Raw genomic sequence first — 24,819 nt, 5'->3', positions numbered from 1 at the left:
ATAGGGAAAATAGGTATATCAACAATTTAAAAAAGTTAAAAGTAAAATTAGCTTATCAGCAAAGGAAATGATTTAACAAAATAACTCACGTGTTCCTCTGCCACAAGCAACGGATGAGTTGACTCTTCGCCCACTGAAGGAAGGCGCGTGCTTCCCACAGAAGGATGTCTGCTAGAGGGATGTGATGAAGCATCTCCAAACGAGGGATATCTGGGGTACCCATTGGATAAACTTGGTCCACTAAAACCTGGAGCTGATTAAAATGGACAAAATGTTGTAAGAAGGAAATGTTATAACAAAGTCCCTTGACAACCCTGTTTATATAGGGAGCTGATATACTGTGCTCTTTCACAACACAGGCCAGGCCTAATTATCCAAGGGCTAAGTACAGACCCCTGTGGTATTAAGCTCCCCGTGTTTAAAAATACAGAAGTTATGGCTGCAGAGAAGACAAGTTGATTCAAATGTATCAGAGACATCTGGTTGCCTTAAGAAACCATTTTTAGAATCATAATGGTTGCTTCTGTTCTGCAGTGGAATGTGTCGTGTTTAACCCTTGCTTGGTTACGGAATTGTGGCACTAACCTATAGGTTTCTGTATCTGATTGTAGTCTCATGTTTTTGGTTAAAAAGCTAATAAGGTTAAACAAGACAACCTAAAGAGGACAGTCTGTGTATCATTTTCAAAGTATTAGATTAGGGGTGTTTTTTTAGGGGGTATAAAAATGTAAAATGAGCTATTCTATTACAGTTCATATTTGACAATCTTACCATTTTGTATTAGTTTATTGGAAATATGTCGATTCATAATTTTGTTCTTTGCAATGGCTGATCAATAAAAGAGCATTTAAAAAAAAAACAACAAACAAACAAAAACTAAAAGAAGTCTTCCTTGAATCTATCATCCACGCAAATATGAAGCCTGTTTCCATTTTCTGGGTCTGCAATCAAGCAATTGTAAGATGAACCAATGATGATTCACATTTACTACTTTGAGCCCCAGTAACAATTAAGCTGCTAAAGATATTTTTAACCAAAATGAACAGAAGTGGAGTATCATAACTTTTAACAGTCAGCAACTTGGATTTCCAATATTATAGACAGGGAAAGCGTCTTGTTAAAGACGGTCAAAGGGCAGTGATGAACCGTGACAGCTGAGCTCAGGTGCTAGGAAGGAGAGAGACTGCTGTAAAAATAAGCACTCTCAGAATGGAATTCTATCCAAGTTCATCGGAAAAAAACGGCTCTAAATATATTCTTCCTCCCTTACTCCATGTGAGACTCTCAATATTGTGGCGGACACTGGGTTCAATTTCCCTTCAAGCCCAGCTCTAGAGCATCTTTCTCCTGAACTATAACCACACTTGCTCTGTAGTTAATAATGTAGAATACTTTGGGGGGGGTTTTAAGGCACTTTACACATCTATAAATACCACCAAAATAAAACTATCACCAATTTTACTTGATTTAATGTAAGTATCGACAAAAAGAAAAAAATCTTTCCCACAGCATCGCCAGTTCCTGTAGTACACCACATGGGGTGAACGTAGACATTGACAATATTGTGGGTTTCTGAGCTGAGCAGATACTTACTGGTGGGCGTCCGAGGTGTTCGTGGAACTTCTGGCTCTGTCTGATGGTTCCTTTCCACCACTGGTTCCTCCACCACACTGATGCTATTATTTTGCATAATCTCCTGCAGCATATTAAATAGTTCTTCTGCTCGGCTACATTTAAAGGCAAAGATTCCTAGAAAAGAAACACAAAAACCTCTCTAATCCCACTCTAGTAAGCCAATAAAGGAAATAGTTATAAGAACGATCAAGACATCCTGGTACTTTTTCAACGAACATTCAATGTCAGAAAACTAAGGGGCCCTTTTACTAAGCCGCGTAGGCGCCGGCGCGCACCCACCTTGCGTCAATTTTGAGTTACCGCCTGGTGGCACGTGGTCCTTGCGGTAATTTCATTTTTGTCATGTGTCTGCTACGACTGCCAGAAAATAATTTTTAGTTTCTGGTGCGTGGCAAAAACTGGGCGGTAATCGTCATTCTACACGCGTAGACGATTACCGCATGGTTACCATGTGAGACCTTACCGCTAAGTCAATGGCTGGGCGGTAAGGTCTCAGACCCAAAATTGGAACACGCCGATTTTTATTTTGCCGCACATCCATTTTTGGCGAAAATGCTTTAAAAAGGTCTTTTTTTTACAGGCGTGCTGAAAAATGGATCTGTGCACGCCTAAAACACGCGTCTACACTAGCGCAGCCCATTTATCGATGCATCTTAGTAAAATGGCCCCTAACTTGCCTCCAGAAAGGTAGTGAGGGATTTACTAAAAGATGATAGGTCTGATTTTTGTAAAACTTTTAAAGGAAGGCGGGTTCAGAGTAAAGAAACGAACAATGGCAAACCGGTTCTACCGGTAGTCTGTCTTGGGGAAACACAGAGCAGGCAGCAAAACGCTTAAGTGGCTTGTCAGATTATTGTGCCACATTGGCTGAACTGCAGAGAGCACCCGACTTACCACGACCAGCAGAGATACAAGTAGCCAACTCCTCGGCTTTGGGTTATTCTTCCGTTGCAAGCATTAAGTTAAAGTTGACATACGGGTGTTAAACAAAAAGATTTTATTTTTGCTTGCTTGTTTTTGTTTTCTGATACTGGATTAATTTTATGTTAGATTTGGTTATTTTCAATTTATAAAAATTTAAAGAAAGATATATTACTGTGATTAAAAACAGACAGACAAAAAAATTTTAATTAAACAGGAGGACGCCCAGGAACAGAATACATATTTTTTTCAATTATCTGTAGAAATATGGGCCAAAAATTGAAGATGGCACCTTTTTATTGGATTAGCTTTCAAGAATTTTCCCTCCATTAGGTCAGTCAGGAAAGAGCACAATTATACTGGGTTTAATAATAGAGTTATCCAGTTCTCAGGTTCTCTGAATATGCCATTCCTCCACGACTCTCCAGACCAGTCAAGACGCGTGGGTTATGTCCTCCTACCAGCAGAGGGAGACTGAGAAACACTGAGCTTTTGAATACTGTATATATAACCTGTGCAGTACATCCACTAGCCAGTATTTTCTCAGTCTCAGCAGAGGTAGATGGACAGCCTGTGCAGTCTTCAATAGTCTGGTGAGGTAGTTTGATTATTCAGTTAAGGGGTTTCTTCTCTTATTGCCTAAGTTATTAGTCTGGACTATTCCCTGTACGTGGTATAAAAAAAAGTGCTTCGGGGCCCTGGGTCCGGTGGGGCCCAGTTTTTCCCCCTGGGGTGTTACACCTGTTTTCAGGTCCCTCCCCCTGTGCTGCTCTCCTTGGAGACTCTGGCAGCTTTGTGCCTCGGCTGCTTTCTAAGATTGTAGCCTTGAGAGCCCCCCACTTTTCAGCTGCCAGAAAGAAAGAAAGAAAGAAATTGGGTGATATCTCTTTAAGAGCCATCTGAGGCTTTATGTAGATAGGAACGGACGGCAGGTTCGTTTCCTATTGCTAGCGAGAGAGAGCAGAGCGGGTAATTGTTGTGGGGAAGCTGTGAGAGACAGTGTGTGCGCCGCTCAGCACAGCGTGTGGTGTGCTTCGAGGTCATGGCAGGCAAACTTCTCCACTGTCGCGCGTGCTCGCGCCGAGGCATAGAAGCGCCGGGAGGTCAGTGCCGGTTGTGCGGCGAACCGAAGCAGGCCTCGCCGATGGCGGCACCCCCGGTGTTGATTGCGGAGGCCCCAGCTAGTTCGGGGGTGTCGGGGGCAGCAGGGGCACCGGCAGGGACGGTTTCAACAAATTTAGTTTTGGCGGGAACGGCCGCCATTTTGGATTCCGCGCGTCCCGCAGAATCAGCTGTTTTTGGCCCTGCTGCTCCCGGATCGGCTCCGAAGGTGGCGCCTGAGGGTACAGGAGGCGTTGGTTTTCCTCCGGATTTCGTTTGGACCCTTTTTCAAGCCTGGAAGGCGGGTCCCCCACCTTTAGGGGAGGGGACTAGTGCGGCGCTGGCGAAGAGGCCTCGGTTTGAGTGGGATGATGAGGAGGGATTCTCCCCTGTAGGATCCGAAGGTGCTTTGAATGATATTGGGGATCCTGAGGGGCTTGAGGGTCCTCAGGATCCGGAGTTGGTGGTCCCTGGGGAGGATCCCTCTGTAGTGCGGATTTTTCACAGGGAGGAGCTTGCGGAGCTCATTGAGCAGATTTCTTCCACCCTTAAGTTCGAACAGCCAGAGGCGGTTTTGGGGGAGGCTAGACAGGTGGATCCCTTGGTTAAGGGGATTCTGCGGCAGGCTAGGTCCTTTCCCATGAATAAGGACATCCGGGATATGGTGTTTCAAGAGTGGCATTCGCCGGATACTCCCTGTAAAGTGTCTAAAGCTATGTCTAGACTGTACCCGCTCCCACAGGAAGATAGAGATTCCTTTAGGGCTCCCACAATGGATGCGGTGGTGACAGCAGTGACTAAAGCCACGGCTATACCGGTGGACGGGGGGACTGCTCTCCGGGATCCCCAGGATAGGAGGCTTGAGTCCTTCCTCAAGCGGAGTTTTGATTTGTCGGCCCTGGCCCTGCAGGCCTCGATTTGTGGGGGGCTAGTTGCGCGGGCGTGTTTCCGATGGGCCGAGAAACTGCTTGATGATTCGGTGGAGGTTGGGACCTCCGGGGTACAGGAATTAGCCAAATTGGAAATGGGATCGTCCTTTTTGTCTGATGCGCTTTATGATTTGCTCCGTGCCTCGGCCAAGAATATGGCTATGCTGGTGGGGGCACGTAGGGCACTGTGGTTGCGAGGTTGGGTCGCGGACGCGGCCTCCAAAGCTAAGCTTTGTTCGCTTCCGTTTAAGGGGTCCATGCTTTTTGGTGAGGATTTGGATAAGTTGGTGCGTGGACTCAGCGATGCCAAGGCCCCTCGGCTTCCGGATTTTTGTCCGAAGGCGGCTTCCAGGGGTACTTCCTCCCGAGGCAGGTTTAAGGAGGCTCGCCGGTATAGGCCCGGGAGGGCTAGTGGAGCCTTTAGAGGTCGGTTCTTCCAGCGAACACAGTCCTTTCGTGGGAATCGGCGCGGAGGGCGTGATTTTTCCGCGGGAGGACAGGTTTCGGGGCGTAATTCGCAATGAAGGTGTGTGGGTCCAGGCTCTGGTTCGGGTAGGGGCTCGGCTGAGTCTGTTTTACCAGGACTGGGCCCAAATCACATCGGATCAGTGGGTTCTCGAAGTGGTGCGAGACGGATACGCTCTGGAGTTCGACGGCTCGCCTCCCGAAAGGTTTCTGGAGTCCCCTTGTCATTCGAGGCTCAAGCGGGCAGCAGTGCGAGACACTTTGGCTCGTCTGATCAGTCTGGGGGCGGTGGTACCTGTTCCCGCCGCTCAGCGCCGCTTGGGCTGCTATTCAATCTATTTTGTAGTCCAAAAGAAGGAGGACGCCTTTCGGCCTATCTTAGATCTGAAGGCAGTCAATGCGGCTCTCAGAGTCCCCTCTTTTCGCATGGAGACATTGAGGTCGGTCATTGTCGCGGTGCAGGAAGGGGAGTTTCTCACGTCTTTGGATCTGACGGAGGCTTATCTGCACATCCCCATTCGGGCCGCTCATCAGCAATTTCTGCGCTTTGCGGTTTTGGGGAAGCATTTTCAGTTTTGTGCTCTGCCTTTCGGTTTAGCAACGGCTCCTCGAACGTTTTCCAAGATCATGGTGGTAGTGGCGGCAGCCTTGCGGAAGCAGGGTATTCTGGTGCACCCGTACCTGGACGATTGGTTGATTCGGGCCAAGTCCCAGTCAGAGAGCGAGGTGTCTACGGCTCGAGTGGTGCAGTTTCTTCAGTCTCTGGGCTGGGTAGTGAACTTCGGCAAGAGTCACCTGGTGCCGTCGCAGTCGCTGGAGTACCTGGGGGTTCTGTTCGATACCAGGAACGGTCGGGTCTTCCTGCCGGGCCCCCGGATTCGCAAGTTGCAGGGTCAGATTCATCTCTTTCTGTCGGAGGCGGCTCCGACGGCCCGGGAGTATCTGCAAGTCCTGGGGTTAATGGCGGCCACCATAGAGGTAGTTCCGTGGGCCCGGGCGCATATGCGGCAGTTGCAGTCGGCTCTTCTCAGTCGGTGGGCGCCTCTGTCGCAGGAGTTGGATGTACGCCTCCAGCTGCCGGTAACCCCACGCCTCAGTCTCCAGTGGTGGCTAGATCCAGGCAATCTGGAAAAGGGAATGCCGTTGGAGGCTCCGCAGTGGGTGGTTCTCGTCACAGACGCCAGTCTTCAGGGCTGGGGAGCTCATTGTCTCGGTCAGGTAGCTCAAGGACGCTGGTCTCAGGTAGAAGCTCAGTGGTCCATGAATCGTTTGGAAACCCGGGCCATTCGGCTAGCGCTTCAGGCGTTTCAGAGTGTGCTGGTGCGGAAGGCAGTCAGGGTGTTTTGCGACAACGCCACCGCCGTGGCTTATGTCAACCGTCAAGGGGGCACAAAGAGTCAGGCGGTCGCGGAGGAGGCGGCGCTGTTGTGTCAATGGGCGGAGGTTCATCTTCTAGCGCTCTCCGCGGCGCATGTGGCTGGAGTAGACAACGTGGAGGCAGATTACCTAAGCAGACATGCTCTAGACCCCGGGGAGTGGTCGCTTCATCGGTCGGTGTTCAATCGCATTGTGACGATCTGGGGACTTCCCGTGATGGATCTCATGGCAACGGCCCGCAATACTCAGGTTCAGAGGTTTTTCAGTCGCCGGAGGGATCCTCGAGCGGAAGGCATAGATGCGCTTCTAATGCCGTGGCCGCAGGAGTTGCTGTATGTGTTTCCCCCATGGCCGTTGGTCGGTCGAGTGATTCAGCGCATCGCTCGGCACCCCGGACAAGTGATTTTGTTAGCCCCGAATTGGCCACGTCAGCCGTGGTACGGAGATCTGGTGCGGTTGGCGATAGCGGATCCTCTGCCGTTGTCAGATTCAGGGGTGTTGTGTCAGGGACCGATAGTTATGCCAGATCCGGATCGGTTCTCGCTTACGGCCTGGCTCTTGAGAGGCACAGGTTAAGGAAGAAAGGTTTTTCGTCCAGAGTGATTGATACAATGTTGAGTTCGCGTAGGCAGTCCACTTCGCTGGCGTATGTCCGGGTCTGGAGAGTCTTTGAGCATTGGTGTGCAGGTAGGCAGGTTCTTCCCTTTCGGGCGTCGGTGACAGATGTCTTGGAGTTTTTACAGGATGGTATGGACAGGGGTTTGGCCTTGTCCTCTTTGAAGGTGCAGGTGGCGGCTTTGTCGTGTTTCCGTGGGAAGCTCCAGGGAAAGTCGTTAGCTTCTAGTCCTGATGTGGTTCGATTTTTGAAGGGTGTTAAGTTACTGCGCCCGCCCCGGCGGCGGATGGTGCCTCCGTGGGATTTGAATCTAGTTTTGGAGGCTTTGGTGAGGCCGCCGTTTGAGCCCTTGGTTTCTGTTTTAGATAAGGATCTGTCCCTAAAGACGGTGTTCTTGGTGGCTATTACTTCAGCTCGGCGAGTGTCAGAACTTCAGGCTTTGTCTTGTAGAGAGCCCTTTCTGTCTTTTTCCAAGAAGGTTTCGTTGCGCCCGGTGCCGTCCTTTGTGCCCAAGGTGGTTTCAGAGTTTCATATGAATCAAGTGATTTCCTTGCCAGTTTTGGGTGACTTGGCGGGGGATGCAGAGCAGCGTCGACTGGCCAAGTTAGATGTGCGAAGAGTCTTGCGCTGTTACGTTTCCAGAACTCGACACTATAGGCTTTCTGATCGTTTGTTCGTTCTCCATGGTGGTGCAAGGAAGGGCGCGGCAGCTTCCAAAGCTACGATAGCTAGATGGTTGAAGGAGTCAATTGCTTCGGCGTATTTGCTGAAGGGCCGCGTGGTCCCTAAGGAATTTTCAGCTCATTCTACCAGGGGAATGGCGACCTCCTGGGCGGAGAGTAGTATGATTCCTCCGTTAGATATTTGTCGAGCGGCGGTTTGGTCGTCATTGCATTCCTTTGTTAAACATTACAGGATTGATGTGCATGCCAAGGATGAGGCAGGTTTTGGGGCTGCAGTGTTGACCTCTGGCCTACGTGGATCCCGCCCTTAGGATCTTACTGCTTGGGTACGTCCCATGCATCTTGACCGGTCTGGAGGGTCGTGGAGGAAGGTGAAATTAGATCTTACCTGCTAATTTTCTTTCCTCTAGACCCTCCAGACCGGTCAAGGCCCGCCCTGTCTGTACTGTAGGCCAGGAGGTCGGTTTGTCTGTTGTTCTATCTTGGCAGCTGTTGAGTGTGGTTTCTATGGTTTCAGACTTTGTTTTTATAAGTCTGGTCAGGTGTGACCGTGTTTGTTAGTCCACCTGTGGAAGCACACACAATACAAAGGACACAATGAAAGATATGAAGAAAGTGTCCAGTTGACAGTGACCACGTACGGGGTTGTTAGTTCTAGTTGATGTTTTTGTTTTCTCTGCTTTGTCAGGGTTATACTGGCTAGTGGATGTACTGCACAGGTTATATATACAGTATTCAAAAGCTCAGTGTTTCTCAGTCTCCCTCTGCTGGTAGGAGGACATAACCCACGCGTCTTGACCGGTCTGGAGGGTCTAGAGGAAAGAAAATTAGCAGGTAAGATCTAATTTCACCTTATACCTCAGTAAGGGGGGGGGGGGGGGGCAGACTGACACTACAACTTTACATTACAACGTGCTAGGTTTGTCAACTGACACCAATTTTTAGGGCAGATTTATCCAGTTCTGGTTTTAGTCCACTGCAGACAAGACTCGTAATCTTGCTTTTCTTAGGGACCTCAACAGAAAAATCAGAACGACAAGTCCCCGACTATCCAACATTGCGTGAGAAACCAATACTCTTATTAACTTTTTGTGTGTTTATTTCAAAATGTTTATCTTAATTTCAAATGTCTTTTTTTTTCTCTTGTTCAGTTCTAAAAGTCCCTATCAATACCCAAATGTTTACCTATTTGAGTGTAACTGGTCTTCTCTGTAACATGTTCCTGTTATATCTGAAGATTCATGCATTGTAAATTTTTGACTCGATTCATTAGTCCTTCACATTTTTGCACTGAATTCTGTTTACGTTTATTTTGGCATGTGTTAATACCACCTTTCAAAAATGGAGATACTCAAAAGTGGTTACACAGTGCTGAGAAAAAGTTTGTGAACTCTTAATAATGAGATTTATAAGGTCATACCATGATACCCTAGTTTAATTGAAACCAGTATTTTCTAATATGGTAAAACATGTTTAAATAAAACAATTTAGTGTTTCCAGAGACACAATAATGCACAATGTAGGAATAAGTCTACTTCAGAATCAGAGTGTGAGAAAGTAAGCAAACTGCTCTCCTTTAGCATGAGTAATTGGCTAATTAAAATTAGGTGCTTCAAACGGTTTATGCCTCCGCTTACTCCTTGGTTTGCATATTCAACCATGCATTGTAAATTTTTGTTCTTTGATCTTCTGGGAAAAGGGAGTGTGTTCCTATTCTTGTGTTTTTGTGATTTGCTTCCCTGCATCCCATTGGCATTGCAACATTTACCTGTGTTTATCTGTAGATATTGGTCTCTTGCGTGGGGGAGGTTGAAGGGTTGTTTGAGCTTTGTGTGTTATTGTTCTATGGGTTGGGTTTGAGGGTTGGTAGGGGAAGGAGAAAATCTGAAATTTCAAGATGACTGCTACACATTTGCAGTTTTTGCTTTGTTCTGTATGTACTATTTGTCATCAATAAAAGGTGTTTCAGTAACTGGATAACAAAATAAAACAAGTAGTTGAGCCTCATCTCTCTAGGCAGGGTTACGAGATCACATGTGGGATGCTGGGAGGAGTCAAGATTGCAGATACCAAGCCTCGACAAATTTCATTAGATCTAGAAGCCAGCTCAAAACCAGGCGCCAACAACTGACATCTCGCTGCTCCTTCCCAATCCTCCAACACTGAAGAGCACTACTTCAGGGATCCATAGCTGCTGTAACGTAAGGAAGTGAGAGAAGCAATATGAGGTACCACTACTGCCCTCAAATATCAAGATCGGCAAGAAATGGAAATACAGCAAGAGAGATATTGATGTTGGCCACGAAAGGGCTAGAGAATGGTGGGCCAAGGTTGGGAGGGCTTGAGAGAGAGAGAGAGAGAGAGAGTGTGGTAGCATAAGGCAACGGGGGGGGGGGGGGGGGGGGGGGCTAAGAGAAAGAGACTAGTAAGGATATGTTGTTATTGGCACACACTGATCAGTAGTGTCATGACATGGAAAATTTGTCAGCTCTCCTTCAGCCCCTTTGGATGCTACAGTGGGACCCCATTTAAAAATTAGCAAAGACCACTGACCTACAGGGAATGGAACTAGGTCCACTTGGCTGGCTTATTACTACTGGCCAATTTATTAGAAATATAAGGTAACAAAACATACACATGTTTAAACCAGTAAAGAAGTAATGTATTAATCTGGGCATTTTGACCTTAAAAAAAATTGTGTTTTAAATGTGCTACTATGTAACTTCCTGGCGTGTCCACTAGCCTCTGTACTTTCTGAAAGAGTAAACAATCGATTCACATTTACCCGTTACACTTCATTCAGGATTTCGCAGACCTCAATCATACCTCCTTTCAGCCATCTCTTCCCTACACTGAAGAGCCCTAACCTCTTTAGCCTTTTGTCGTATGACAATCTTTCCGTCCCGTTAATCATTTTGGTCACCCTTCTCTACCTTTTCAAGTTACACTCTTTAGTTTTTAAACATATGCTGGTCGGACCACCGCTAATTTTTTTTTTATTTGTTATTCTTTGACTTGTAGGGAAAACTCTCTTTTTTTTTTTTTAATGACAATCTTTTAACATTCCAAATCTTGAAATAAAAGACCTACTCAGCGCTATATAAAACAATTTACACATTTAAACAGGGCGATAGAGGAAAGCAGAAAAGCGGTTGATACGGAGAGAGGGTCGAATATCGGGGGTTCGGCTCCTAATGAAGCAACAGCAAAACAGGAGCTCGCTGTACAGCGAACCTACAAAAAAGCCCGTGGAAAACGCCCAGTACAACGCCCTATATAAATATACAAAAAAAGGTTAAAAAAATAGGAGTTTAAGCACTTAACAGAGGGTGAAAGACTAGTGAGGATTCCTGCTAGTTACCGCACTGGGAAGCAAAGAGACCCAGCGGCACAGCAGAGCAGTAGTGCTTTTCCAAATTAAGGGAAATAGCACCGGGAATCTGAAGTCCCTTACCTCTTAAATAAACAAGCTGTTATGAGGCACAGCAGTTTGTAAATGTGTGGTTAGAATTTACATTTAAATGTGAACATTAAATACCATAGGAAATGTATTTATTTATTTATTACATTTGTACCCCGCGCTTTCCCACACATGGCAGGCTCAATGCGGCTTACATAGTAACAATATGAAGAATTACAAAGTCGTAAAAAAGAATATACAATTTGTAGTAAACGCAATATTAATGGGGTTAACGGATAAGTAAAATTGAACATAGGAGGAATTGGGTGCAGAAGGAAATGAGCGTTAGAATGTAGGCGTAGGAAGATGGAGAGGAACGGATATGGGGTAACAATAAGGATAATGGGAAACATGGTCAGTGTATAGCAATCGTCAATTAGAATCATGTGGCCAGGCTTTAGATTAAGTTGAGTCGTTAGGGTATGCTATCTTAAAGAGATGGGTCTTCAGTGCTTTTCTGAAGGGCAAAAGGCCGTTGATTGTTTGGATGGATCTTGGTAGAGCATTCCAAAGCAATGTACCCGATACTAAAAAGATGCATGACGAGGCAACCTTGCCATGTAAACATTTTCCAAAGCAGCAGAGCAGTCTTCATAAACAATACCAATCAAAACCAGCTACACTCAACTATACAGAATTCTGATTTTTCTTTCTGTTCAAACATAAAAATACAATTCATTTATCCTTTAGTGTTTGATCTGAAAGGAAGAATAGCAAATATAGGGGCACTTTTATTAAGCTGCGTTAAGCGTCTACGCACGCCCAAATGGAGTTACCGCACGGCTACCGTGTGGCCCTTGCAGTAATTTCATTTTTGGCGCACGTCTGCTATGCGTGCCTGAAAAATATTTTTTTATTTTCTGGCACGTGTAGGTCATTACCGCCCAGTTACCGCGTGAGACTTGACCGCTAGGTCAATGGCTGGTGGTAAGGTCTCAGACCCAAAATGGACGCGCGGCAATTTTCATTTTGCCGCACGTCCATTTTCGGCAAAATTTTTTTAAAAAGGGCTTTTTTACAGGTGCACTGAAAAATGGATTGGCGCATGCCCAAAACCCATGCCTAGACTACCAGAAGCCATTTTTTCAACGCACCTCAAACATCCCCCGACTTAACAGTGAGCTTAGCCTAGCTGCAACAACTGGAGGCTGAAAAATGAACGGCAAAAATATTCCACCCACCTTGTCCAGTTTGACACCTTCGTCCACTTTCAAACGAGAAGAGATTTGAATCGTAGCCATAGCGACGCAGGCAGAGGTAGGACCATTTTACTGAGTCCCGCTTACGGGTGTACAAAATGAGCTCCGTGTCGGTCAGTTCCATCACGCCAGAACCCAGTTCATTTCCATCATCATCCACATTAATGACCTTCAGAACAGAAAAGTTACTCTTACAGTGAATGAGCATCAGTGAAGAGCGAGACCGCACTGAAGAAGCAAACGAAGGAAGCACTAGGTATCAAAATTTTAGTCACAGTTATTTAGAAATTCTGCTTGGCTCTGCTGGAATGAAAGACTGAAGACCTTACTTCCAAAACCTGACAAGTGCAAAAAGCTGTTTTCCAGATAAATATATTGTACTTCTACCCTAGTTCCTTTCTTTCACGTTAATATTTTATGTCCGTTCCTTCTTTCTTCTGTTTTAATGTATGCCGCCCAGATGGTTTATTCTGTTGGGCGGGACAGAACGTCTTTAATAAACTTGAAAATAAGAGGGTTTTTTTTTTTACTGGATATCATATACCTTAAGAATAAATGTCTTTTAGTGAAAATTTCACCCCCCAGATTCTATAAAGGTTGCCAAATTTGGGCGCAATCCTGAGATCCATATGCAACTAAATTGGCTGAGCCAATTAGCAATAATTGGGTGCTATTATTGACTAATTGGCACCAATTAGGATTTGCGAGCACGCTATTCTAGAACACTGGACGCCCAATCCCATAGCATGCAACCCAAGAGGAGGTGTGGCCACGGGAGGGGCACGAAGTGTTATAGAATTCCGGAGATGCGCGCCCAAATCAGACACTAGGAATTACACCAGGGAATTGGCGCTACACGCAATTCTATAAAGGACACTCAAACCGGAACGACCTTTACAGAATAGCACCGAGCACTGATTTTTTTTCCAGTGCCATTTACTGAATCTGGCCCCTTATGACTATCTATGAAGGCAGGCTGTTTCTGATATAAACTCATTTTGAAAAGGTTTTGAAACCGAGTTCTTCAATTCCGATAAGGCAAACCTATTTTTCCTTCTAAGGCCTGAGAAAATTTCTCAGATACGTAAATATAAGGATCAGGAACCAAGCTGTAAGACCCTTTTTTGTTGGACTAAATACATCAGTGACAAGCTTTACCGAGTTATTATCCTCTCTTCATTAGGTCAGAAAAATGGCCAAACCCATTAATAAACCAGTCACTGGACTAATAAAGGGTATATGGTAGAAATCCGACTGGATATCAGCTGGAGCCATGACTCTTATTCGCAACTGCTCAGGGATTTTCCTCTATTTGGAACATTCACCTTGGTCAATGCACTAGGATCCTTCAGGGGTCGCTGCATCATGAGTTCTAAATCCAGCCAACAGGGGTTGCCCTAATTGATGACCACAACACCCCCCCCCTTCCCCCAGTGAACACTGCCTCTGCAGCATCCTGAGCAGTGTGGAAAAATCAATTTGGGAACTGAGTCACCGAATCAGCCTGTCTACCTAATAAGCTAAATGTTCTTGATATCCTAATTTATTTTAATACTAGTAAAAAAGGCCCGTTTCCTTAACAAACGAAACGGGCGCTAGCCAGGTTTTCCTTGTAGTGTGTATGTGTGAGAGTGACTGTGTGTGAGAGAGAGACTGTGCGATTGTGTGTCAGAGAGAGATTATGTCTGTGTGCTTGTGTATCTGTGAGTGAGTGTGTGTGTTTCAGAATGACTGTGTGCGAGTGCATATGTGAGACACAGTGAGTGTGAGAGAGTGAGTGTGTTCCCCCCCCCCTCCTACTCCTCTCTTCCCCTTTGCCCCCCCTCTCTCCCCCCCCCCCCTCTTATGATAGCTAAAGTAGCATCCCTTCCCTTACAGCGAGGGCAGGACAAACACTCATGGGCAAACTTTGATCTACACCACCACAGATTTAGAATTTTGGGACTTATGGAGGCTTCATTAGAAATATTTTAACAGATACAAATCCACATAACAACTCCCTATTTTATCTTATTAGAATGAGTTATTTATTTATTAGGGTTTATTTACCACCTTTTTGAAGGAATTCACTCAAGGAGGTGTACAATAAGAATAAATCAAACATGAGAAATAAGACAATTACAGCAGTAGAATTAGTTATTCGAATAGCAAACAGCATACAATGCTGTACATATTCACGTTTATTAGGGCTGGCCATTCAATGTGATTAATCGCAATTTTTTTTTTTGTTTTACTTGCACAAATAATTTTAATTCAATTGCAGCATGCCTCCCTCCTATAAGGAGGAAGAAAAATGGCAGAAAGTTGAATGTGAAATGGATTATAGGGGAAGAAGTGAAGAAGAGAGGAGGAGACAGAAGGCCCTGAAAATAGAGTTCAGAGCACAGGAACAGAACCAGAGAGACAAGGTTCTGCAATTCCACAGGGAGTCGTCAGCATGTGTCATATTTTGCTAACCCTACTGTATGGCACACGGGAAACCAGGGGCCCTTTCTATACCCAGGAAATTATAACATTTTCTGTTCAAAATATCCAGTGATGTTGCCCTTATAACCTAGCTAGGCATACAGTCCTAGAAACTCAGTTCCCTAAATCAAAGAATCCCTTCTTCCTTAAAATCAAATTTGTTTTTGATTTTTGTTCACGTCTTGTATTCCAAACAATATAACTGTTACGTGCGTACTTCTTAAAAAAAAAAAAAACATACATCTGATGTGTTTTTTTTCATGTAATGGATCTATTCATGTGACAAACATCCCAGTGGAACTCGCTCTAAGTGGGTTTCATTGCCAAACAAAACCTAAAGTATAAACATTTTAAAAGTGTTGTAAAATCAGTGCAAGGTGTTACCATGTAAGTAGCAAATAGCTAACCAGAGTTTAGAGATTCCTTTTCCATTTCATATATTACATGGGCTTCAAAACTCCTGCCGGGACAGAGATAGCAGAGCAAATTCTGTCTAGAGATCATCTACTCAAAAATAAACCAGGTCAAGTCTCTGCACACACATCCCTCATTTTCCTGTTTTGTTTTTAATTGAATGATGAGCCCAGAACATACCTTAAACTTGTTTCGATGGTTATCTGGGACAGTTTCTTTATCTGGACAGCTACAACAGCTACCCATGGCTTCTTCAGAAGATCATGTAAATTCTGATTGAGGAAATAAGACAATAAAAAGGTGCATTATTAAAAGTTAATAAAACTATGATTTGAAGCTAGGAGGGGTTCTTCAAAAATCTGGAGGACTTTTCAGCAGACTTGGCATCCTGTGTGGGAGTCCCTTCCTCATAGAGCTCGAAGTGCCTTATTCAATATGTGAAGGTTGCTCCTGGTGTGTCGGACATGCAATGCTGGGGTGGGGAGGGGTTTGGTTTGAGTAGGGTTCAGTGGGGAGCTTTAAATCGATAATGAACTCTGAAATCTTCTGTCTTTGACTGAAAGTAACTTTTCTTGTAAAAACAAAAACAAGTTGGAATGCAGAAGATAAGACACAGCTCTAATTAATTTGTTATGTGAAGGGAAAGATGGAGCTTGTTTTTGGGTTCAGACTGGCCACCTGGACTAGGAAACATGTGACCACGTTCCCACAGTATAGCTTGTTTACCTAACAGAGAAGCATTCTGTAATTTTCCGTAGCTCTGAACATGAGTTCTGAGCCTAATAAAAAGGGGAGTTTCTTTCAGTGAAATCGGGAGCTCATTTGAGAGTAACGTACATACTGCGCAGAGGACTTGTTCCTGGTCTAAAAAGCTCCTTTCGCTGTTACAGGGTCCCCCAGCTGATGATAAGAGCCTGGATGATGTAAGGACCAGTGATGTTGTATATATATAGTATATTATTGCTTCTTTTCCTGGTCTAAGAACTCTTATCATTGCTTAGATGCAGAGACCAGCGATGTAATGATTGTTTAGCTAATCAATGTATACGTCTTAACCATTGTATATATATATATATATATATCTTAATCAATATAGAATTTAGCACCTCTAATAAAGGTTTCATTTATCTAAAACGAATTCAAAAGAACCCACAGTAATTATTGAGTAGTCTGTGTCAGTGAGACAGGCTGTAAATTCATAGCAGTACAGAGGGGAGGATGCTTTTATTTTCTTGGTAGAGGTCGCCAAGAAGGATCTATGTAGGTAACCCCTATCTGTTGTAACCTGGTGTTTGGGGGGTTTTGAGGGTAGGGAAAGGGGTATTTGAGGTTTGGGAGTTGCTGTAATTTCTGTCTGGAGTTAAATCAGAATTGTATATATTATACTGTTTGGTACTTTGGTGTTTGTCATACTGTTTTCTTTTACTCATTAAAAATAAGATAAAGATTATTTTAAAAAAGTTAATAAAACTATGATTAGCAGAGCGTCTACCCCCACAGGAGGAGCAGCGCTTCACCACCTCAGAAGGGACCGACATGCCGCCACGACAAAAAACACCTAGTCAGAGGCCCGACTCGCAAGAGCGCACTGCAAGCCTGCTAACTTGCTCCCTGTTCTTTTTTTTTTTTTTTTAACTTTGGCGCTAATGTTTAATAGAAAAAAGGTGTGCCGCGGGAACTGCATGACCGTTACCACAGCCCGCTAACAGATCCCCAACTCACCACCTGGATCCTGAAACAGGGTGTTTACCCCCCCCCTCCCCCCCATGAACTCTCAAACCTCCTCACCTCCCCAGCCAGAACAGACACTGCTGGACTGGAGCCATTCTGATACGGCCAGAAGAAACGTGGCTCTCTCTTTTTTTTTTTTTGTTGGTTGCTGCACAGACACTGCCACAAGAGAGGCTCAGGAGGGAAATAAAAGGAAGAAAGCCTCCAGGCGGGAGCAAGACAGTGACCTAGCACCACCAGGTATGTCTAAATTTCCTCAGGATTGACTCAACTGAGAACCAGTCACCAACTGGACCAGGAGAAACTAACTGAAACACAGAGAGAAACGAAGTATGTCCATACACCTGCTGGAGATAGAAGATACTGAGGAACTGGGCAGCTAGCACGTGGCTAGGTAGTAGTGCTTAGTTCTGGATTTTCTATCTCCACCTGCTGGTCGATGGACATAACTACCCACTTTTCCTGGAATAGTGGGATAGAACGTAATGGAATAGTATGACATTAAAAGGCCATCTGCTTGTGAAGATATGTATTTACATACCTTTTGTTATTACCAGCAAATGCAGCAATAATGTTCATTAAAAAAAAAAAATACCCAAAGACAATCAGAGATACTTTGAGATGTGGTGGAACATAATTCGTATCCAAAATCTCACCAAACTCTTGATACACTGCAGTAGAAACTACACCATTTCAAAAAACAAAACAAAACTTTTTGTTTTCTGCATAACTATCATAACTTGACCAATTTCCATAAAATTTGGTACGCATCATCCTGAATAAATTTGCAATAAGCCTACACTCACACCGGCCACTTCATTACTTTGCTATTCAACTGTCACAATGTTTCCTTCAGTGCGAGCTGATCGGGCCCTGTCACTTTCGGACTGCCAATCAGTTGATTCTGTTTCTCGCAATTTCTTCAAAACATATTCTATGCTTATCCTCTTCCACCTCTTTTCTGGAAACTTTTGCACCAGTCTATGAGAACGATGATTTTTCTCCAGACAAAATTTTTTAATGAGGATCAGATCCTCCTGACTGAAAACCACAGTGTCTGTTTATGTTTAAAGAAAATGGCGTCGGCGCATATCGTGACAATAATCGCTAGGTGGTGGCAATGTCGTTTAGGCAAGGCGGCCTACATGAGTGCAGGCTTATTGCAGATTTATCAAGGATGATATATCCCAAATTTTATTGAAAGTGGTCTTGACAGTTACATAGAAAAGCTCATTTATGCATTCTCGTATCCCACTGTTATCCAAAAACATGTTTCAGTTCAAAGTGGCTTACAATTTACATTCTAGCTAAGTACATAAGTATTGCCGTACTGGGAAAGACCAAAGGTCCATCGAGCCCAGCATCCTGTTTCCAACAGTGAACAAACCAATCCAGGTCACAAATACCTGGCAAGATCCCAAAAATGTACAAAACATTTTATACTGCTTATCCCACAAATAGTGGATTTTCCCCAAGTCCATTTACCGTATTTTTCGGACTATAAGACGCACCGGACCATAAGACGCACCTAGGTTTTAGAGGAGGGAAAGAGGAAAAAAAAAAATTTTCCTCTTTCCCTCCTCTAAAACCTAGGTGCTCCGGTGCGTCTTGTCCGAATTTTTGACCTCCGTTTTGTACTTACAGGATTCCGTGTTGTTCCCTGGTGGTCTAGTGACGTCGGGGCAGGAAAGAGCCCCCTCTTTCCTGCCCATCGCGCTGCTCTCCCTGCTTCTCAATGGTTTCCGACGGTCTCGGCGAGATTCAAAATGGCCGCCGAGATTCTCGGCGGCCATTTTGAATCTCGCCGAGACCGTCGGAAACCATTGAGAAGCAGGGAGAGCAGCGCGATGGGCAGGAAAGAGGGGGCTCTTTCCTGCCCCGACGTCACTAGACCACCAGGGAACACGGAATCCTGTAAGTACAAAACGGAGGTCAAAAACCGCTACCTTCGGACTATAAGACGCACCCCCCATTTTCCTCCCAAATTTTGGGGGAAAAAAGTGCGTCTTATAGTCCGAAAAATACGGTAATAACAGTCTACGGACTTTTCTTTTAGGAAGCAGTCCAAACCTTTTTTTAAACTCCGCTAAGCTAACCGCCTTTACCACATTCTCTGGCAACGAATTCCAGAGTTTAATTGCACGTTGAGTGAAGAAAACGTTTCTCTGATTCGTTACTACATTGCAGCTTCATCGCATGCCCCCTCATCCTAGTATTTTTGGAAAGCGTGAACAGACGCTTCACATCTACCCGTTCAACTCCACTCATTACATTAGTGTTTAACCGTTATGACATGGGGAGGACATTGATGGTCTGTAGAATTTTTCTGAAGGGCAGTTTTGGAGGAGATAGGAAATAGGTTTTGTAGTGAGGGTTTGTAGAGGTGGGACGTTGATATAGGTAGGACGATAGTTTGTGTGGTTTTCTGAAGAGTTTTGATGCGGTAGATTAGCTGAGGTGGTGCATTGATAGCTTATGTATTTAGCTATAGAATGTTTTGAAAAGGTATGTTTTCCTTTCTTTCCTGAATTGAAGGTAGTTAGTGATGCTTCTTGTGGCTTTTGGTATTTGGAACCCAGGTAGTTAAAACCTGCTTTGTAGATGGTTTTGTAGGTTATGTTTCTGCAGTTAGGTAGGTGAAGAAGCAGGTAGCCTCTGTTTTCTGGACTTGCGTTTCTCGGGGTATAGTTTTTTGGTTTTTTTTTTCAAACACAGTGTAGTGTAGTTATTTCTGGGAGTTATTTTGTATCACCCAGAGGCTCCTTTCCACTGTGACACAAAGAATAATGAAGCTGACAAACGCAAAATACACTTCCAGCACTATAGCAGCTTACCTTGATCTGGCCATTAATGTTCCCAGCCTCTGCTGCAGCATCTGGATGTCAGGCATGCTTCAAAATCTCATACTGTGTCTCCGCACATCAGCGGCCAAATCTAAGAAAAATATTTTGAAAATACAACAAAAAACATAAAGGAACATAAATGTTCCATCTTATATACAAAATAAATAGACTTTACACCAACTAGACAAAACCGAACTCTTGTCACTGGACTGTTTAACCTCACTGCTAATAAAGAAAGCTACACAATACGCACTACCAATCTATTTCCTAAATTGAAGATGACACCTTTATAGTCGATGACCTAACTTATGCTTCAACTCATTTTATCACTTAGAAACCTCTGTGCAATGTCATAATGCATTCCTCTGTACCATGTATGTATACAACTAAATGTATTACCATTTGAAATTCTGTACCCGGAAATGGCGATTGCCATCACGGCATAATGTAAGCCACATTGAGCCTGCAAATAGGTGGGAAAATGTGGGATACAAATGCTACAAATAAATAAATACCTTGGGTCTATGCACAAACCTTACAAAACATCAACCAGAAGATGGCACAGCTACAGATCAAAAATATCGCCAGGTACCACTATATCGAATCTAGACCAGAACTGTACACCTTTTGGGGGGGGGGGGGGGGGGGGGGAGAACTGATTTAATTCAGCAATCACAAGGCAGTGTTACCACCTTTTTTAAATTTACTTTTTTTATTTGTAGAGACCTGATATGCCATCATTCAAAATGCAATGCAGCTAAGCAGTTTGTACACATACACACAAAAGAAATTAAGAGCGAGAGAAAAGCAGCAGCTGAGGATAAAATCCACTAGGGAAGGGAATCGAGGTTTCATATTTTAATCAGCTTAAATTTGGGGTAAGAGGGTTCCAGCTTCAGGGGCAGAGAGTTTCATAAATGGGAGATCAGCATAACTAAAAGCAATGTCACCTGGGATAGCAAGTTGAAGATGGAGCTCATTGGGAGGGGGGATGAGTGAAGTGTCTGTGCTGGGGTATATAGGGGAGGAGGAGAAAGAGATTAGAAAGATCATCAGGAGCAGAGAGAGTGAGATCTTTGTAGATCATGGTGAGGCATTTAAATTGAATACGTGCGGAGAAAGGAAGCCGGTAGAAACGGGGGTGATGTGATCAAAGCAGCGGGCGTTATGACATTTGACAGCAATGGACTGAACAAGCTGAAGACACTCCAGGACAGACAAAGGTAAACCAGAGCAAAGAGCATTACAGTAATCCAGGTAGGAAACGACAAGAGAGCGAATAAGAGAAAGGGGTAAAGATCGGAGTGGAAGAGCAGCCTGGTGGTTAGTGCAGCAGACTTTAATCTGGGGAACTGGGTTTGATTCCCGCTGCAGCTCCTTGTGACTCTGGGCAAGTCGCTTAACCCTCAATTGCCTCAGGTACAAAAAAAAAAAAAACTACCTGTATAAAATGTATAAACCACTTTGAATGTAGTTGCAAAAACCATTTCCCTTTTCCCTGAGAAAAGATAACTGTACTGTCAGTTAACAGTGAGTCTGCACCAAAGAAACTGCTGCTGACATGGCTTTGTGCAGGAGGATTGGTAGCAGATCACTAGAACACTAGTCAAGAAAAAGATCAAGTTCAGGCCCACCCAACAGTAGTAGTGGTATCTGGTGGAGATCCCAAGCTCCACCAGCTGAAGACTTCCCCCTGATGGTAACGAAAACACTATTCTCCATGATACCTCACCTGCGCATGCTCAGTTTTCAGGGCATGCCTGCTGCAGACTGCCAAGGTGGAAAAAAGCGTTGTCCCTCCAGCTGAGATATTTATTTGGGGGGGGGGGGGGAACACTTGATGCCCACCCACGTCTTGACTAGGCCCACCCAAAATCTGTTGTCTGGCTACGCCCCTGCCACTGACCAATTTCAAATTTTTTTGGATATGTTGATTATCAAACAGGATAGATGTTTAAGAACGATCGTATATCATAAGGAAGTTGAACACAATAATTATCTTTGCTTTCATCCTAAACATTGAAAGTCAGCTTACTCGCGAGTCAATTTTTGTGTATCCGACGAATTTGTACTTCTCTGTCTGAATTCAATATCCAAGCAAAAGAACTGCAGTTTTCGTTTTTGGAGAATGGATACCCCAAGATCAGTGGCGAGAAAAGTGTATCTTCAAGTGAAATTTGCCTATCATGAATTACTATTACAATATAAAACCTGTCCCCTGCCCTGGGTGAATCTCTTCGTAAAGGCGGTTAACAAATCCCAAATAAACAAAAAGAATCAACGGATGTGATGACATGTACTTCCTTATTCCACTTCGTCATATCAGTGAAAGTAATGAGAAATCACTGGCATATTTTACAACTCTTAAGTGTCTCCTGCTCATGTTTGATCTATTCTTACTGTACACCGCCTTGAGTGAATTCCTTCAAAAAGGCGGTAAATAAATCCTAATAAATAAATAAACTTTATGATATACTTTCAGATTTTCTTATCATAACCTCACAACATACTAAAACAAATGGAGAAAGTTTGCCTCAAACATTCAGAGAAAATCAGTGCATTAATAACGGGTCATGGTAAAAGTGGAAGCTGCCAATGTTGTGAAAATACTATTGAATGGACTGTGGGTTAATTCCCCAGAAAAAGAATCATCTCTAAAGTTAATATAACATGTGATTCAGACCATGTTGTGTACATTATTATGTGCCCATATCAACATATGTGGGTAGGTCTTCACAAATTAAGCTGCGACTGAATGAACATAAATCCCAAATATCTCGAGAGGTCATTGCTGCCCCTCTGGTTCAACATTAGGAAGAGCGATTGACAATCTCTGTAAAAGATGGGAAAGTGATAACATTGAAAGATTTTTGAATTGCCATGAACAGCCACGGATATTCTCCCTCCATTCTGCTATGCCCTTTGGACTGAATGCAGAAACTGGAATGGATGACATTACTCTAATTGTGATTTCTGATTGGTTTCTGTGGGTCAATTCACTCATTAAATTCATAAAACAATGCCACCATTTTTAAAGGCTTGGATAAAACATGGTGAACTGAATACTGCTTTTGGTATATGGTTAAAGGGGGGGATATTTTGAAACTGTATACAAATATAGAAGTGTTTTTGTTGATTTTTATCTACGAAACTTTTCTGATGCAGCTCACAAAACATGGTTTACACTATATGAATATTTTGAAGAAATAATATTTTTAAAAAGGGGCTTATGACGATACAAAGGAATATCACATTACCTAAAGTCATATGGTGGCTATACCCTCCAATGGTCCCATAAAAATATGTTTAAATAGATTTTTGATATTCTGGAGAACTGCAGTACTTCTAAATTTAATAAGTCCCGTTTTAGGGCACTTAAGGAAAAAGGAAAATTCAGAAATTGTAAATACAGAAAACGAGTCAAGATTCCATTAGCTTTTGCTGTTCAAAAACGAAGCTAAGTTACTTCCAATGATTGGCGTTTCACGTCACAGTTATCTTTTGGGAACAGGGAGACAGCATGAGACTTTGCAGTTCAAGGACTGGTATATATGTTCAAGTGTACCGCACTGCGTATGTCTAGTAGCGCTATAGAAATAAGTAGTAGTAGTAAATTTAGAAGCACTGCCATCGTGCGTGCAGAAGCCCAGATTTAGCAGGTTGAGTTTACCAGAAATCATGTCCTCACAGAAGGGCTAACATTTAGCATATTTTGAGATGAAGAAAAAGTACGTAGAAATGTAACAGCAACTTTGGTAAGATATGTTTGGGACTATCCCACAGTCCTTCTGTTCCTATGAAGAACCATCGGAGGAACTCCTTTGATTGTACTGATGCATCTGGAGGTTACGAACAATTTTCATAGGTTGAATCATTTATTTATTTTGTTTGGTGGTTTGAAAACAGGGAAAGTGGCATTTAAAGCTACCACAACGTGATTTCTTCGGCGTACCTCCTAAAAGGTCAAAACTCTCCTAGCTGCCGCCGTTTTTTTAAGGCTTGGATATAACATGGTGAACTAAATAGTGCTTTTGCCCCCCCCCCCCCCCCCCCCCCCCCGTTTACTAAAGCTTAGCTCGAGTTATCTGCAGCAGGGCTCACTTTATTCCAATGGGCCCTGCTGCAGATAACTCGAGCTAAGCTTTAGTAAACAACCCCTTTGGTTTGTGATTGGGTGGTGGGGGGGGGGATATTTTTGAATTGGACATAAATATATTGAAGCGTTTTTGTTATAATCTAGACTTCCTTGATGCAGCTCACAAAACTTGGTCATGTCAGCTGTCCCCTAGGCACTGTTAAAAGATAAGTGACTGTGGTTCACACTATATGAATATTTTAAAGAAATATTTTATAAAAAGGGACCATGACATTCCTATGAAAATATTTTTATAAATAGATTTTTATTCTGTAGAACTACAGTGCTTATGCAATAATTTTCTCCAGATTTGTGATAAATTGACTTCAGCCTACATGATACCTTTGTATTAAATTTAGAGGCATAGCTATGTTTTATAGTAACATAGTAGATGACGGCAGAAAAAGACCTGCATGGTCCATCCAGTCTGCCCAAGACAAACTCATATGTGTATACCTTACCTTGAATTTGTACCTGTCCTTTTCAGGGCACAGACCATATAAGTCTGCCCAGCAGTATTTCCCGCCTCCCAACCACCAGTCCTGCCTCCCATCACCGGCTCTGGTACAGACCGTATAAGTCTGCCCTCCCATATCCTCGCCTCCCAACCACCACCCCCCCTCTTCCCCCCAACTGCTCCGCCACCCAATTTCAGCTAAGCTTCTGAGGATCCATTCCCTCTGCACAGGAATGGATCCTCAGAAGCTTAGCTGAAATTGGGTGGCGGAGCAGTTGGGGGGAAGAGGGGGGGTGGTGGTTGGGAGGCGAGGATATGGGAGGGCAGACTTATACGGTCTGTACCAGAGCCGGTGATGGGAGGCAGGACTGGTGGTTGGGAGGCGGG

The 24,819-nt window shown here is 44.0% G+C and overlaps 1 protein-coding gene across 1 annotated transcript in view; it reads right to left on the bottom strand.

Moving 5' to 3' along the window:
- FRS2 (fibroblast growth factor receptor substrate 2) overlaps positions 1 to 24,819 on the bottom strand; it is a 32,143-nt gene that overhangs the window by 3,513 nt on the left and 3,811 nt on the right. The window contains exons 2-6 of the mRNA XM_030214771.1: positions 19,832 to 19,931; positions 15,447 to 15,538; positions 12,369 to 12,555; positions 1,594 to 1,749; positions 90 to 253 (exon numbers count right to left, since the gene is read on the bottom strand). Of these exons, the coding sequence (XP_030070631.1) occupies positions 90 to 253; positions 1,594 to 1,749; positions 12,369 to 12,555; positions 15,447 to 15,512 (573 nt within the window). The 5' untranslated portion in view covers positions 15,513 to 15,538; positions 19,832 to 19,931. The remainder of the gene's footprint in view (positions 1 to 89; positions 254 to 1,593; positions 1,750 to 12,368; positions 12,556 to 15,446; positions 15,539 to 19,831; positions 19,932 to 24,819) is intronic.

The sequence above is a fragment of the Microcaecilia unicolor genome, chromosome 9 (assembly GCF_901765095.1).
Source record: "Microcaecilia unicolor chromosome 9, aMicUni1.1, whole genome shotgun sequence".
In the NCBI taxonomy this organism is placed as follows: domain Eukaryota; kingdom Metazoa; phylum Chordata; class Amphibia; order Gymnophiona; family Siphonopidae; genus Microcaecilia; species Microcaecilia unicolor.
This window is presented reverse-complemented; position numbering and strand designations above follow the sequence as displayed.